A 17,610-nucleotide genomic window follows, 5' to 3' on the forward strand; every position below is an offset into this window, starting at 1 on the left:
TGTAATGCAAGTGAAGCAATTGCAGTTCATTGATGATCTGCAACATGTCGAGCACCAGCTGGAACAGGGGGGCTGGGGCTCGGAACGGAGGCCGAACCAGGACCCGCTTGCTCGCAAGTCGCCACCCGCGCGGCCGGTCGGGACCAGCTGTCACCGCCCCGGAGGCCTCTCCCCGGTCCCCACCTGGCCCTCGTGCTGGCTAGTCACTGCCAACCCATTGGCCCACCGGGCAGTGGCCAGCGAGCGCGAGGCCGCACCCGCAGGGGATTTGAATCGGCAACTGGGTACGCGAAAGGCAGGCTTTCCGTTACGACCCACCCTGCCGCATCATCATCATCCCCCTTCCTTTATTTTGAACCAGCGGACGAACGCTCTCTCTCTCCCTCCTCTGAGCTGCCGCAAGCCGCAAAAGGGGAGGAGGCCCACCCCCCACCCCCACCACACCACCCCGCTCCCACTCCACACTGTCAAGAGGGAAGGGGGAGGGCGAAGCGCCTCCGCGCCCATCCCGATCCGCCCGCCCACCTAACGCCGGTCGCCGATCGGCCGCCGCCGCGATGGGGTTCGACGGGCTGGTGGTGGTGTCCGACCCCTACCTGCAGCGCCGCTTCACGCAGGCCGACCTCCGCGCGCTCCAGGCCCAGGTATTATTTCCCTCCGCCACACCACCATCTCGTCGCCAGAGCCCGGTCTCCGACCGTCACCTCGGCGGCACCGCACTGATTTTGCGGCTTTTGGTGTCTAACAGTATGCGGCGCTACGGGACGCGTCATCCAGCGGGAGGTTGCGGATGCGGGACCTCCCCGCCGCCATCTCCAGCCTCCGCGGCGCCACCGTCTCGGCCAAGGCCGACGCCGAGAACGAGAACAGCGCGCCAGAACCAGGCCCCGGCCCGGGCCTCACCGATGAGGAATGGGCCTCCGTGCTCAAAGCCGTCGCGCGCGCCGACGAGAGGCCGCACCAGGACGCCAGCTTCGAGCTCTTCCTCCGCGTCTACGCCGAGATGCAGCTTCGCCTAAAATCGGCCGGCGCCGGCGCCGGCGCCGGCGGGAAGAAGGCGGCCGGCGGCATCGCCCGCTCCTCGTCCTCCTCCGCCGTTGCCTTCCTCACGGCGGCCACCACCACGCTGCTGCACACCATCAGCGAGTCCGAGAAGGCGTCCTACGTCGGCCACATCAACGCATACCTCGCTGAGGATCCGTTCCTTAGGAGCGCGCTCCCCATAGATCCGGCAACCGATCACATCTTCCACGTCACCAAGGACGGCGTCCTCCTATGGTGCGTTTCTGATGCACTTTGTGTGTCGTTCCGATCCAGTGATCTTCACTGCCAGTCTGATCTGCCTAGTTTTCGATGGTTCCTCCAGCAAGCTTATTAACTTGGCCGTACCGGGCACCATTGACGAGAGGGCCATCAACACCAAGAGGGTGCTCAATCTATGGGAGAAGAACGAGAATCATACACTTTGCCTCAACTCCGCCAAGGCCATTGGCTGCACTGTCGTCAACATCGGCACACAGGACCTCGCGGAAGGGAGGGTAAGATCTGAATCACCCCTTATTGTTTCTATGTGGCCAGCGATCATCGTATTGCATATTTATGAGTTATGTTCGTCTTCGTTCATCAGAGTAGAGACGTCATGAATGTTCGGCTTCGTTCCATTTTAGTTGTGTAATTGGGCTCTTTCTGAACTTGATGTGAGAACATACTAGTGTGAAGTCCATGTGATGTGCGGGACCATAAAGTGTTACCTGTTGCCAGTCTTTATGTTTTTTAGATTCATGTCCGTACCTCGGGCTTGCTGGTAGTTGACACTTGACCACCATAGCTCAATCATCTATATTAAGTTGGAGGAGTAACATATGGTCCCTTTGATGGTTCCTGTGGCTTTTTCTTATGCTACTCATTACAAATTCAACATCGTTGAAACTTGTGTCCATGGTAACAAAGAATCAATCAATCTGTATTCTGCCGCTTGATAATCGGTCTGATATGAAAGGTTTAGGGTCCTTCAAACTGCCATTAGATTCTCCTGCTAGTTGGTGCTAGGCACTTCATAATTGGTTTGACACTAAAGGTTTAAGGTCCTATAAGCCACCATTAGACTCTGCTGCAGGTTCAGTAACAATTGGCCTGTACCTTTCTGGTCTTTTGATTTTCATTGTAAGCTATGATCTGTCTGTGCATTGATGATTCACTTCATTTTACATCCTCTAAGATCAGATAACTGTCTGTAGAGGGCATTGCAGTGCATACTATTCTATTTTATATGTTAAAAAACTCAAATAACTCTCTTTTGTGATCTTATTGAACCTTTTTCTCTCTGTTTCCTTGTAGCCTCATCTTGTCCTGGGCTTAATTTCTCAAATAATCAAGGCAAGCTCTTCTCTTTTGTTATTATTTCCCTGATAATTTCTGTCGATAGGTGTTTGTTTGATGTAAAAAAACTGAATATGCTAACATTTTGTTACAATAATGACCAGATACAACTGTTGGCAGATGTTAACCTGAAAAGTACACCTCAGTTGGTTGAATTAGTTGAGGACAGCAAGGTAGTGTTTAATTTCTCTTCATTCTACTATGCTTGAAGACTAATTTGGTCTGTTTCATGGGAAAAATAACTCACTCGCAAAGCTTTAATTGATTATTGCAGGAGATGGAGGAGCTTATGAGTTTGTCTCCTGAAAAGATTCTATTAAGGTGGATGAACTTTCAACTGAAGAAGGGAGGCTTCCAGAGAACAGTATCAAACTTTTCATCGGATATAAAAGTATGCACATTTGATTGACAGACAGTCCACTGTCCAGTCCCTTTTTTTTATTATCACAAAATATAGTATTGTATTTCCCGTTGATGAAATTTCTAATATAGTATTTCTCGTTGCCTCTTAATGATGGAGAACCTGCCTCTGCCAAATGCCCAATACAAGCAAGTACAGAGAAAAATACCTCGTTCAGAAGCGAATACACTTATTTGAAATATCAAACTATCTCAACTAACATCAAAGGAAGTCGAAACCAATTATGTAGGATCATAATTGGCTCCTATGTCCTTGTCACTGTAGTTTGATTGGAAAACCCCAATATTGCATGACTGTAGTCATTGTACTTCAAGTAGAAACCCCAGAATGAATTTCTACAATGCTGCAACATTTTCTAGTTGTGTCAATAACCGTATTTACTGAACATATTCCCCCCTGCTTGATGATATTTCCTGTTTCTTGAATTATGTCCTGTTATATTAAGAATGCTAAATGATAGATGTGCACAAACCTGTATATCAGTTTTTCTAGTTTCAACCTTAGTTCAGCATGAAGCTCTTTTCTTTACATTTGGAACCTGGAAAATACAGGACAGTGAAGCGTATGCGTGTCTATTGAATGTCCTGGCACCTGAGTGCAGTGCAAAACCATCCGCAATGTCAGTAAAAGATCTGCTTCATAGAGCAAGATTAGTCCTTGAGCATGCAGATAGGATGGGCTGCAAAAGATACCTGACTCCAAAAGACATAGTTGATGGTTTACCAAATCTAAACCTTGCATTTGTGGCTCATATTTTCCAGAAAAGGTATGATTTATTTTATATAAATTATCAAAAATCTCATCATGTTTTTAATTTTATAAGAGTCATCTTTGTATTGATATTTTCACATAGGGACATTAAATATATGCAATGGTGTCTAAAAACTGTGGTTAGCATGTGATACTTGCTACTACCCTGGCTATCATGCTGTAGTAATCATATGAAAATATATTTATCAAACCAGTTTTGTTTTCATGGCATTATTTTTCTTTTATCTTTTCATTCACTAATATAACTAGTTGGTTATCTCCTAGGAAAATTACCAACTCTAACATATTTTATTCTGATTTAAAAGCAATGTCATTTTGCATAATTGACTTAAATTGAGTGTAATTCGTGCACAGATATGCCTCAAACTCTTCACACATATATATTATCTATAATTCTCAACAAGAAGTTAAATAGCATTCCTAATTTCATATCTCAGCGACAAGGTATGGTGTTTTGTTGAGAAATCTTTAGGCTGGGAGCTAATATGTCAGCTGTATAAGAATATGTTGAAAAGATCATAATGCAATTTTTTCCTGTTGCGTTTCCGTTTGATCGAACTGTGTGTGCATTTGTAGAAAAAAGAAAGTTATGTTTTTTCATTTACTATATTTAGCAGTGTTTGAATGGTTTGGGGTAGCCTGATTGTAAACAACCCGTTTTCATCTTGAAACAAGTTTGGGGTAGCAGTGATAGTGGAGCTGAAATCGGCAGTAAACTTCTTTCGTTTTCTAAATGCTTTCTCTCTATTCTCCTTTTATTGCAGAAATGGGTTGTCCAAACAGATGAAACAAGTTTCCTTTGTGGATGGACTCTCTGATGATGCTCAAGTTTCCAGGGAAGAAAGGTCATTCCGGCTGTGGATTAACAGCCTTGGAATTTCCACTTACATCAACAACGTATTTGAAGACCTTAGAAATGGGTAGGGCATATTTTCACCATCTTAATGATCAACCTGATTCTGTCTCTGATACTTCATCCTTGAATTGTAGATGGGTTCTCCTTGAGGTGATTGACAAGATTGCTCCTGGCTCAGTTAACTGGAAGATGGCAAATTGTCCGCCAATAAAACTACCGTTCAAGAAAGTTGAAAACTGCAACCAAGTTTTGAAGATCGGAAAAGAATTGAAGTTTTCCCTGGTGAATATTGCTGGAAATGATATTGTGCAAGGGAACAAGAAACTGATATTAGGTAAGTTACCAGTTACATAGATTATATCTCAGCAACATAGGGGTCCTGTAAAAGAGTGATTATATTGCTTTTGATTTTGCAATTAATTTGTAGGTGAATAAATGATCATAAACTGTGCCTGTACAAGTTTATTGTCAGTTTTCAGTTGCACTCATGAAGATAGAGCATGCCAATAAAACTACAATGTATGGATGTCACATAAACTGTGCCTGTACAAGTTCACTGTCAGTTTTCAGTTGCACTCATGAAGTTAGAGCATGCCAAACTACAGAACTGTTTAATGATGATATTCACATTTGAAATTCTGCATTCCTATCATTGGGAAGCATGAAATACAATGAATCTTTTTGTTCAGGTTTTATATGGCATGCATCTGATTTAGTTAGTTCCCCATTGAGCATATAGTCTTTCTCTTGCAACTTTTGATTGACCATATAATAAAATGGTACATTTATCCCAGCTTTTCTATGGCAATTGATGCGGTACAACATTCTTCAACTGCTGAAGAATCTTAGATTTCACTCAAATGGAAAAGAGATCACAGATAATGACATATTGGTATGGGCCAATAAAAAAGTAAAAGATTCTGGAAAGCACCAATCTCGTATGGAAAGTTTCAAGGTACGTACCATTCAATATATTTCCTATTGTGCATCACTAATTCTTTATAATTGCATCACTAGTAGCAGTTAAGTTGCTTAGTTGTTTATTCTTTGATATGCCATCATATTATAAATTGTAGATAGTTGTATATAAGGTGGATAAACTTCCGGAACTGTTTTGAAAAGCTTCATATAATTGCATCACTAGCAGAGTAGCAGTTAAGTTACTTAGCTGTTTACTCTTGATATGTAATCATATTATAGGTTAGTAAGTTAGTTGCTGTTAGTAAGTTAGTTAGTTGGTTAGTTACATTGCAATGCTATAATGCTGGCCAGTATTTATGTAGCTGATGTTACTATCAAGTCCAACAAGGCACAAAAATTGTATAATGGTTTCATGCTGAACGTTTTAACTACAATTGCCTATTGTTTTTTACTCAAAGGTGATACTTATGGTTCATGCATCAAATTACATTTACTAACTACAGGATAGAAGCCTTTCAAGTGGCACCTTTTTCCTTGACTTACTAAGTGCTGTGGAGCCTCGAGTTGTGAATTGGAGCCTTGTGACGAAAGGAGAAAAAGGTTCATCTCTTTCTCTTATGCTTCTGCAATTTTTGGATCTCTATATGTTCTCATTAACCCCATATTTCTGTTCATTTATTATGATATGGAATTAAGAATCTCCATCTCATGCAAAGTTAACACACCCACATTGCTTAGGTTTCTACTTTTATCTTAATTACTACCTATTTATCGTACTCCTTGCATTCAGCAACTCTACTCGCATAGAAGCTACCTTTCACTGTCATTTTTGCTAGTTTTCCTGACAACAATGTCATGTCAAGTCACCAGATTAAATGAATGCATACCGTACATGTTTGTCAAAGCCTGGTTCCTCAAAATTTTAATTTTCTTTTTCTGTATAGATGAAGAGAAGCAAATGAATGCTTCATACATCATTTCTGTGGCTAGGAAGCTTGGTTGCTCCATTTTCTTGTTGCCAGAAGATATATTGGAGGTAATAAATTTGATTGAGTAAATTTAATCTGCCATTTTATTTTGTAATTTATTGATTTTTCTAATGAATTATTGTTTGTAGCAGCAATTAGATTGGTGTGTTACTGTAAAACATCCATTCGCATTCACTTTGGTTGGTGTGTCTCTAAAATATCCATTTGCTGCATTCACAACTACTCTAATTTTCATTTATCAATTCAGGCTGGTTAGTGCTATTACAATTCAGGCAGACAGTGTTATCCCAAATTCAGTTCATGGTGTTGTCCGGAAACAACTCAATTCTTTAATAAAATATCCTAATTTCTCTTGTGATGTCAAGTTGGTTACGATCTGCAAAATTGTTAATGTTTAACTTCTCTCAGGTGAACCAGAAAATGATGCTAACTCTGACAGCAAGCATCATGTACTGGTATTTGAAAAGGCCAACATCACATTCATTAGACTCTGAAAATGGGAGTTCATGTGAGACAAGCTCTACCACAACTTCAGACGATTCTGCATCTGAATCATCATTCGATGACAATGCAGCTAGATAGAAGTGCAAGGATCATGAAGCGAAATGATCCAACTTGTCTTTTTGAAAACTTGAAATACTCCTCGTCCCAGCGGCGGTGTTGACTGTGTTCTTGATTCGTTGCTGTAATTTTAAGAGCAAATGCATTCAAGACAGTGAGTTTATTTGTGAGTTTTGTAGTGTGAAAATTTGATTGGGTGAGAGATTGTGTAACATCCTGTAAATATTGGCACAGGTAGCCTACATTTGTAAAATCATAGTGACAGTGGATTGCTAGAAATCCAGAGTTTGGTTTTCTTGGGCATTTTTGCTTTGAAGGACAAGATACTGCTGGTTCTAGTTTAGGCTAGAACAAGTTGCGCACAATAAATCTGTGTTCTAATTAGGATGTTAAAACATTTAATAACATGCTTATTTAAAGAAAATAAAAGTAAGAACATGGAGGTGCCGACCCGTTTTGCATACCATTTTGTGGTCATATACAGATTTGCACATGCTTTATCCTCCAAATGTATTTCGTTCTAGATTTCAATTCTGTGGTCAAACATTCTAGTGTAAGACAATTAGAATTTTTTTTACTTTAATGAAGATTACTTTAATTGTAAAATGTTCAAACACATGTATTTGTGCTCTTAAAGTAAATATTTTTAATAAGTTACTGATGGTCAAGGTTCCAATACTTTTGGGGAAAGAACTTTGTGGAAATTATTAGGTACTGTGACCAAAGGAAGCACTATATGTTCCTACAGCTCTCTGGGGTGTCCACAGTGTGGATTGAAAGTTGTTGTAAGTAATCTTCTTTATCACTTACTTTGAAGGTATTGATTAAAGCCTGAAACAACTTGAATATATATCCAAGTTCACTAAAGCATGCTTAATGACACAAGCATCACTCTAGGCCCTTGGGCTTGACATGTGTTTAACAAGTTACAAGTTGTTATGGGTAGAAAGTACTGTTCACGCCATGAACAGTAATGGTCTAGGATATTAGAAAAGATTAGATTAGATTGGTTTGTTATTTTCTTAAATTTAGAGATTGATTTCTTAAGAGTTAAGTCAGGATTTCTTAAGAGTCAAGTCAGCCCATCTATATAAGGATGGGAATGTATCTCTTTTAGTCAAGCAATGAAGAAAGAACAAACAATCCAAACCCCCCAAATACTCTAGTCTCCCTCCACGCCGACTTTGCCCGGCCATCTTCCTGGCAATGGTCTATCCCCCAAATGAACTAGGGTTCATAGCATCTGGTATCAGCATCCAGGCGTTCCTCCACCACCCCGCCGCTCAACCCCACCATGCCGTCGCCGCCGCCACTTCGTTGCCATCATATTGGCTACATCCCTGATGGCCGAGCCAACCACCACGGACCTTGCGGCCCTCCTCCGGACGCTGTCCGCATCTTTCGAGTCCTTGCAGGCCAAGGTCGAGAGGCTCGGGCAGGAGCTCCCTGCGGCCGCCTCCTCCGGTCCCCGCCGGTCGACCTCCGGCGAACACCACAGCGACCGACCACCGCAATTCCAGCAGATCGACTTCCTCAAGTATGATGGCAAATCAGATCCGCTAGCGTTCATCAACCGCTGCGAGTCCTACTTACTTCAGCAGCACATCATGGAAGAGGAGAAGGTCTGGATGGCCTCCTCCAACTTGGCAGCCGGCGCCCATCTATGGTACATCTAGGTCCAGCGCGACGAGGGCACGCCACCATGGCGCCACTTCACCGAGCTGCTGCATCTTCGCTTCGAACCTCCCCCAGCACCATCACCCTCGCCCCCTTGCCATCAACACCAGGGCATCCTTCCAGTGCCGCAGCGCCTGGCGGTGCCAGCCCCGCTCAGATGCTATGAACTCTAGTTCGTTTGGGGGATAGAGAGGATAACCATTGCCAGGAAGATGGCCGGGCAAAGTCAGCGTGGAGGGAGACTAGAGTATTTGGGGGATTTGGATTGTTTGTTCTTTCTTCATTATTGCTTGACTAAAAGAGATACAATCCCATCCTTATATAGATGGGCTGACTTAACTCTTAAAAAATCCTGACTTAACCCTTAAGAAACCAATATCTAAATTTAAGGAAATAACAAACCAAACCAATCTAATCTAATCTTTTCTAATATCCTAGACTCATCACTGTTCACAGCGTGAACAATACTTTCTACCCATAACACAAGTACTCAGTGGAAGTGTCTGATGTTTTAGTTTGTCTTAAGTCAAGCTTCTCTAAATTTCATCAATAAAATTGTTGCTATATGGTGCAAAGAAATGGCTATTATTATTTATGAGTTGTGTCCATCCCATGATTTTTGGACGGGATGATTACCGCCTGGTATTGCCTTCTAGCGTCCTGTATAATTCCTCCACATAACCTTTGAAGCAGGGAAGAAGCCATTCCCTGCTTGATTGGTGGAAGAATATTCATTTGCTATTTAACTGATTTGTAATTTGACATGTGTCCCGGTCCAAAGGCGAGATCCTTCCTTGTATTAATGCAACAACTGCAGCTTTTGTTTAATAACAAGACAACTGCAGCTTGAGCATGCAGTGCTCAGCTTCGTCAGTTAGTCCGTATTTAATAGAAGGATTAGCGAGGCGACCTGACCTAAGGCCAGCTTTAATGGAGGTTTCATGGAGAATTTTATGGCATTAAATATCATCAATTTTGCTGACGTGGCAAGGGGAGAGAAGGATGAAATTTTATGGGATGTGAAGAGAGTTTCATCATTATGAAACTCATCTGACACGATTATCTAGTTTCCAGTCTAGATATCTGTGTCCATAAAACTACACAGAGACTGGCCTAACTCCGGTGTGGTTTGCCCGCTAAACTGCTCTGGCGCATCTCTTGTTTCGCGGTCTCACCTCGACACCTCCAGGCAGCGTGGGCAAATGAGGATTATTGAGGGCAAGTGGAGAGCAGGTTCCGATCCGCCCAAAGGAGCTCCTACTCGTACGTGTGAAAGGCTGACAACGGCTACTTCCAAGTACGGCACGCTGGTCCCCGTGGTACGCTCGGTGTCGCTGCTTCCGCGACCCCTGCGCCCGCGCCCGTGCCCGCGTGGTGATGGACACAATCTGTTCGGCTAGCGAGCAGCAGCACTACTGGTCTTTTTTTTATTCTTTCTCATCTGAAATACTATTGAATTAGTCAAAAATGGGCGATTTCTAGAGTCGAAATCGCCCAAAGAAGCTCCTACAATCCGTTCGATAAACCTCTCACTCACGTGCTGATCGGCGCCTCCTCCCATGACAGAAGATGCCCGCGCGGCCGTGCCACCCACTCCGCCCTTCGCGGAGCCTTTTTGCCTGATCGGCTCGTCGCCCCTCGCCCCTAAAACCACGTTTGATCGCTCAACAACGACCACGGATTGATCAAAAAAAAAAAAAAAAACAACGACCACGGACGGGACGTAATCGTCGTTGCGGTACAACACCATTGGGAACCCACTTACCGATTAACTACGTCGTAGCCGTCGTAGGGCGGGCAACGGGCGATCATTATGGCTAACAGACTCATTTGTAACGTGCCAAACTCAACTCAACCGTGCCGTGCCGTGCCGTGGACCATGGTGTATGGCTCAATGTACGGCGGACCGGCCTGCTGGCTTTGACATTCGCTGGCCGCGCACAACGGGCAAACGGGCCCACAGTTTTCCTTCCCCACCAAACTTGCACCACGGCCAAATTGGTTCCCTTGATAGGTTGATATAGTACTGATATTGTACCGTGCATGTTTTCAGTTCACAAAATATATTTCTGATGAACCCATAACAAGCAACCAACAACAATTTATGCACGACGCTACGCTTAATCCAACTGGTATTTGGCAATTTGTTGTCGGGGATTTCCCTTCTTGCTAGTCAAGGTTTTAAATCTCCGGCTATAGCTTTCGCTATCTCCGGCTATAGCTGTTTGAGAGAAATTTAGCTAAGTTTTTTTCATGTACAATTTAGCTCTTAGCTACCGCTATAGGCCAGCTATAGCTGGCTATAGCATGTTTTTGGACATCGATAGCTAAATGGCTTAGCCCGCTATTTAAAACATTGTTGCTAGTGCAGGTGAATGTGTGAATTTAAAATCTGCCAGTATTTGTAAGTTTTGTTCAAAAAAACATCAGTGACAAGTAAAACCAAGGGTAATCTTCTTTTTTCTTCCCTTTTGTGTATCCTTGTCAATTTTAGACATAACTGTCGAGTGGACTAAGAAAACATTCTAGTACCTGCAAAACAAAGATTTGCAGAGAGTAGTCAATCCAAAAATGGCCCTAAAAAATAATTTCCTATGATCATAGAGCGTGACAGCACATCTGAAACGGGGCCTCCAAGAACCTACCCGTTTGTTCCCATTCCCATCTCCATCTCCCTCGCAACTCAAGAGTGCCTTCCCGTCATGCTAACGGAGAATGCCAACAGGGAAAATGCGGTTGCAGTGCCGCACGGCTCTCGAGGTCAGGTCCAAGCCGGACTAGGAATAGAATAGTCACACCTAATTTTGGTCCTATTTGGCTTTGTGTACTAGGGAGTACTAGAAAACATTGACTGTTAATTACGGTATTAAATAAAGTCAATTTACAAAATTAACTTCAGAACCCTGCGCTAGAAACTCTGAAGAATCTAATGAGGTCTTTGACCACGTGATTAAAGGATGATCACTGTAGCATCACTGTAGTCAATCATCAATTAATTACTGTCATTAGATTTATCGCGAAAATTTATACTCATTCCTAAAATTTTTTTTGCAATTAGACTTTATTTAATACTTCATACATGTGAGATTTTTTTCTCAGACTTGTGTGCAGCAAAACCAAACCAAGCCCGCTAAAAAATCGTTCCCGTTCCGGCGAGTCGCGACCGCACCAGTAGCTCAGTCATCAGTGAAGCCTCCCCCACCAGCAGCGCCTCCGTCCATCGCTCTGCACACTCCTCGCAGAGAGGAGGCCCAGTCCCCCACCCGCTCGCCACCCAACGCGGCGGGCGCGTCGCCATGGCGCTCCGTCTCCTCCTGCTCCCCCTGCTCCTCCTCGCCGCCGCCGACGCGCTCACGCCGGACGGCCAGGCGCTGCTGGCGTTCAAGGCGGCCGTCGTCGAGGACCCCACGGGCGCGCTCGCCAACTGGGACGCCACCGCCGCGGACCCCTGCGCCTGGAACGGCGTCGCCTGCTCCTCCTCCCCCGCCGACGCCACCCAGCCCCGCCGCGTCGTCGCGCTCTCGCTCCCCAAGAAGCGCCTCCTTGCGGCGCTCCCGGCGGCGCCGCTCCCTTCCTCGCTGCGCCACCTCAACCTCCGCAGCAACCGCCTCTTCGGCCCCGTCCCGCCCGAGCTTGTCTCCGCCGCGCCCGCGCTCCAGAGCCTCGTCCTCTACGGGAACGCGCTCGACGGCCCGCTCCCCGACGAGCTCGGGGCCCTTCCCTTCCTCCAGATCCTCGACCTCTCCTCCAACGCCCTCAACGGCTCCCTCCCGCCCTCGATCCTCAAATGCCGCCGCCTCCGCGCGCTCGCGCTCGCGCGGAACAACCTCACGGGCCCGCTCCCCGCCGGCTTCGGCGCCCAGCTCTCCGCGCTGGAGCGCCTCGACCTCTCCTTCAACGGCTTCTCCGGTGCCATCCCGAAGGACATGGGGAACCTCTCCAGGCTCCAGGGGACGGTCGACCTCTCGCACAACCACTTCTCCGGCCCAATCCCGCCGAGCCTCGGGAGGCTCCCCGAGAAGGTTTACATCGATCTCACCTACAACAACCTCTCCGGCCCGATCCCGCAGAACGGGGCGCTCGAGAACCGGGGGCCCACGGCGTTCGTCGGCAACCCAGACCTCTGCGGGCCGCCGCTCAAGAACCCCTGCTCGCCGGACGCCATGCCGTCGTCCAACCCGCCCCTGCCCAACGAAGGGGACTCGTCCGCGGCCGGTGGCGGCAAGGGGAAGGGCAAAGGGCTGGGGAAGATTGCCATTGTGGCCATCGTGCTGAGTGATGTGGTGGGGATTTTGATCATTGCACTCCTCTTCTTCTACTGCTACTGGAGGGCTGTTTCATCCAAGGACAGGAAGGGACACAATGCGGCTGCCGGTTCTAAGGGGTCCAGGTGCGGAAAGGATTGTGGATGTTTCAGTAGGGATGAGTCCGGGACTCCGCCCGAGCACGCTGAGCAGTACGATCTCGTGGCCTTGGACCAGCAAGTGCGGTTTGATCTGGATGAGCTGCTCAAGGCTTCAGCTTTTGTGCTGGGGAAGAGTGGGATTGGGATCGTGTATAAGGTGGTTCTTGAGGACGGACTCACCATGGCCGTCCGGCGGCTTGGGGAGGGGGGATTGCAGAGGTTTAAGGAATTTCAGACCGAGGTTGAGGCTATTGGCAAGGTCCGGCATCCCAACATTGTTACCTTGAGAGCCTACTACTGGTCTTTTGATGAGAAGCTGCTGATATATGATTACATTCCTAACGGCAGCCTCTCTGCAGCAATTCATGGTATGTATTCTGTTCGGCAACTCTCACTGATGAGATTTAACAATGACTTGGCAGTGTCCTCTTCCATTGATTCTACTGTTTCAAGAACAAGTAGTTATATATTTTCTTTCTTATCGTAGTTGTGTTTGTCAGGATCCTAGTATTGCTCGATTCCTAATTTAGTGCAATAAGCCAATAACTGCAGTATGATGGAAAATTGGTATGCGCTTGGCCGACTTTTCAATGGTTTTGTTTTTTGTGATGGTAGTATGTCAAGATTCTGGAATTCAGTTCATAACAACTCCTTTATTTCTATAGGCTTGGAAGAGCTATTGTCTTTTTGTATAAGTCTGGTACAGTTTGGAATCTGGTATCTGTCAAAGGTTGACTTTCTGATATAACCTGTGTAATGTTTTCTTTACTCCGAAATTGAAGATCGTGTGTTACTAATTGGAATAAAGATTGCTGGATTGAGTTCTGAACTTGTAGTAGGACATGTGTGGTTGTTCCGAGCTAGTGTCTTGCGTGTTTGCTGACTGCCAGCTCTGGCAAATTGCTATGGCTTTCAGGTAAACCTGGGACGATGACATTCACGCCATTGCCATGGGAGGCCCGATTGAACATCATGAAGGGAGTCGCCAAGGGGATGTCTTTCTTGCATGAGTTCAGCCCCAAAAAGTATGTCCATGGGGACTTGAGGCCGAACAACATTCTCCTTGGAACAAACATGGAGCCATACATCTCAGACTTCGGCCTCGGGCGGCTTGCAAACATCGCTGGAACATCACCTTTCACGCAATCAGATCGAGTCGGTCTAGAAAAGGCCCAGAGCCAACAATCAGATGCCTCAGTGAGCCCTCTCATGAGCAAAGGGTCATGCTACCAAGCGCCCGAAGCACTGAAGACGCTGAAACCATCGCAGAAATGGGACGTCTACTCCTACGGTGTGGTCTTGCTTGAAATGATCACTGGCAGATCTCCTGCGGTTCTCTTGGAGACCATGCAGATGGATCTCGTCCAGTGGGTCCAGTTCTGCATCGAGGACAAGAAACCGTCTGCTGACATGCTCGATCCTTTCCTTGCCCGGGACTCGGAACGGGAGGATGAGATGATCGCAGTGCTGAAAGTCGCCCTCGCTTGTGTTCAGGCCAATCCTGAGAGGAGGCCATCGATGAGGCATGTAGCGGAGACCTTGGAGCGCCTTAATGGGTCAAGCTAGAAATTGCTATACCAACAACTGGTGGTGATTTTGGATGGATACGACCATTGTACAGATTGTACTGGCTGTTACATGTTAGGTAGTAGCTAGCTCAGATAACTAGTTTGCTGTATTTGAGATTGGACTTCGTTGTGCTTGCTCAGTAGTCACATTGTGGGGGTGAGTTAGTTTAACTCTTTTTAATCTTTGCTCTCTGTTATGAGTGAACAACGTCTTGTAGTGGCATATGAATCTTGCTTGACCATTTGGGCCGTGCTTGTTATGTGTTTGAATCTTGCTCAGTAGTCAGGGGGGAATATTATGGAAAGAGCTAAAGTGATAGGGGATAAACGTGGTATTCCACAGGTGATATGCTTCCTTTTGATCCCCAACGAAAGGTTTTGCATGGGCCTTTTCCCATGGAAAGCCATGTGGCACCGGCTTGCATTTCTAGCATGAAAGGGCTATGCGATCTGGCTGGCCGCTGGCATGCTCTGCTCACTCTTTGGTTGGTACTGCTACTGGTCTTCGGTGTCCCTTTCCTACTGAAGACAGGCCTTGTGCGTTCGCATGGCAGTTACAGTTTCTGTGACCAGTGATTCTATTATACGTCCAGCATCACCACCCCACCAGTGACTCAGTGAGCAGTGATCACGCGGAGGATCACCATAATCTGATGGTGCTGATGCAGTGTGGAATGGTGGTGGCTGCGGCCGCTGTCGGCCGGAGTTTGTTGTGGATGTGGGCCGCGGAACGTGCCATGCATCATGAATGGAAGGCACTGCAGCCTGGTCCTGCTTGTACTCCGGTTGAGTGTTGCATTGCATTCACTGATTCCTACCAAAAATCAGTTGGGTGTTGCACAGCTGAGCACAGCCATTGATGCTACCACTGTCATACGGATTGCGGAGTCCTTTGACCTTCATCATATATCAAAAGATTTAGCGCCATTTTTACTTACTATTGTTTTTCTTTTTTTAATCAAAAATCAAAAGATTGCCCTAACCATGTCCGTAGTTCAACTTTGTAGTAAGCCCTCGTTTGGCAGTTTGTAGCAAGCCCTCATTTGGCAGGGCTCCTCCTCGGACTCCTCCATAGGAGCTGGAGCCGTTTTGGAGGAGTGGGCTTCTCTATTTTTCGCAGTTTCGGAGGAGTGGGCTTCTTTATTTTTTACTATAGACGGTTCCTTATACAAAATGTTGGGTAGAGCTTCTCATGGAGCCGGAGCTAGGTAGAAGCCAAACTGGATCTAAATGAGATGAATAATAAGGACACCTAGCATGAGTACATGAGTGCACCGTGGGCACGGCCGGCGGCTAGATCCACATCGGAGTTGGCCGGATCCACTCGGATAGCGGTCGGATCTGTGCTCTTCGAGCATTCCTGGTGATGGCTTCTTCGTCGTCAGCGGGGACTTGGTGGCAGCGCTCGCCCCCTGGCATAGCGGTGGCATCATCGTCCCGGCGACTTGACGCCGGTCCTGGCTACAGCTCGTCGGTTGCCGGTCGGCTTCCTCTCTTGCAAGAGGGGTCGCAGGTCCTCCTGCCAAGCGGCTTTTCCTCCGTCGCGTCTTGCGGCATGAGGGTGCTCCAGGCCTGGCTCTAGCGGCCATCGACTGTGAGGTGCGGGTGGCCGGCAAGGTCTTTGCGGAGGTGCTTCGGCGGCGGCGTGGCCGACAGTGGCTTGCTCGGGTGCATGTCAACGGCACTGTGGTGGTGTCGCTGACTGTGGCCAAGCGTAGGTGGGTTATATTAGCTGCGCCATGATGGCTTAGCTGACTGTATTAGCCCCTTCTTCGCAACGCCAGGTCCGTGGGTCGGCTATGCTCTAACCGCTTCATCGTAGATAGGCCGGTTGAAATTAAGATGAAAGTCTGGATGGCGACGTCTATGGGTGTCGCTTCCTCATTGGAGGCATCATCTCTAGTCCTCACCATCCTTTGAGAATGCGGATGAAAATCCAACCCTTCTTAGGCGCTGTCAACGGCGCTTCCAGTCTAGTGCCCTTCCTGAAGGTGACATCGAGCATTCTCTAGCATGGTGGATTCGGCATGCGTCGCTCAGCTGTGACAGGGACTTTTTACCCTTCTATCTTTCCCTTCTTTCTCAATAAAGTGAAAATACAAAAAAGAAGGTAGCAAGTGGTGGTGGCGAGACCGGCTAGTGTGGCTGTGTCTGAGTAGCGTGGAGTGTTATTGTGCAGCTTCAGGCCCGGTCCTCAGATTTCCGGGGGCCGGGGCGAAACTAAAGACCGGGGCCATTCTAGGTGTAGATTGTGAAATTGTTAATTATTGATTAATATATATAAACATTATCCCGTAACTTCACCTGCTTGTTTCCTTCTTTTCCTTTTCACACCGCCAGATGCGTACCTTACAATTTTAAAAAATGTAACTGAAAATAGCTATCACAAATCTATCAATTTGCAATTACCGTAAAGTGGGTAGAACTCTCAAATCCTAATATCATCTATCCTTCACCGCAGCATCACTCAGCTATTATTTATCAATTACCTGCTACAATAAACGCGAAATATTGATTTGATTTCAGTCATAAATCAAATATAAAATATCAATCTACTGATGGCGAGGATGCCTGGTGTTGACGTGCTGGTATCTGGTGCTGGCTTCTTGCTCGTCCAGGCCGCCTCTGAGTAGGCCAAGTCGCCGGTAAACGGCCGCAGCAAGATCGCGACGCTCCTCGCTCCCGAGGTCGCGAAGTCAACTGCCTTGTTGAGCCACCAATAATACGGCGTGTCCGGCGGCGTCAGAGACCTTGCGGTCATCATTATGTATTTATGTCGATCACGGCGTGCCGCGACCAGCCGGCGGCGCCGGCATGCTGCATCAGCAGCGAAACGGATATCTTGAGCTTGTTCGCGACATGCAAGCTCAGCCTCCCGTCCCGGGGACGACGCCAGGGGGAGGGGGGAGATTGGAGACTTTGCAATTCTGGGGCAGGGCGTGCTTCGGGTGCTCGAATGCTCGATCGACCCTTGCCATCGCCATCCGGACGTCGTAAGTGCTATCTTGTGACTAGCGTAAGGAGAGACAGATCGAGAAACCAACACGGACGGACGGTGATCG

General features: G+C 46.7%; 2 protein-coding genes across 2 annotated transcripts; both read left to right on the forward strand.

Annotated features, from left to right (window-relative positions):
* The first annotated feature begins 425 nt into the window (after positions 1-425).
* On the forward strand, positions 426-7,282 carry LOC120707033 (fimbrin-2-like). The gene is made up of 13 exons (XM_039991795.1): positions 426-644; positions 749-1,278; positions 1,367-1,538; positions 2,338-2,376; positions 2,484-2,552; positions 2,654-2,770; positions 3,352-3,566; positions 4,336-4,491; positions 4,562-4,761; positions 5,222-5,382; positions 5,852-5,948; positions 6,293-6,384; positions 6,746-7,282. The coding sequence occupies exons 1-13, from the start codon at positions 558-560 to the stop codon at positions 6,917-6,919; spliced, it is 2,109 nt and encodes a 702-aa protein (XP_039847729.1). The 5' UTR covers positions 426-557; the 3' UTR covers positions 6,920-7,282.
* Positions 7,283-11,752: 4,470 nt separating this feature from the next.
* On the forward strand, positions 11,753-14,808 carry LOC120707034 (receptor protein kinase-like protein ZAR1). The gene is made up of 2 exons (XM_039991796.1): positions 11,753-13,348; positions 13,897-14,808. The coding sequence occupies exons 1-2, from the start codon at positions 11,872-11,874 to the stop codon at positions 14,544-14,546; spliced, it is 2,127 nt and encodes a 708-aa protein (XP_039847730.1). The 5' UTR covers positions 11,753-11,871; the 3' UTR covers positions 14,547-14,808.
* The last annotated feature ends 2,802 nt before the right edge of the window (positions 14,809-17,610 follow it).

This window comes from Panicum virgatum, chromosome 5K (assembly GCF_016808335.1).
Source record: "Panicum virgatum strain AP13 chromosome 5K, P.virgatum_v5, whole genome shotgun sequence".
Taxonomy (NCBI): Eukaryota; Viridiplantae; Streptophyta; class Magnoliopsida; order Poales; family Poaceae; genus Panicum; species Panicum virgatum.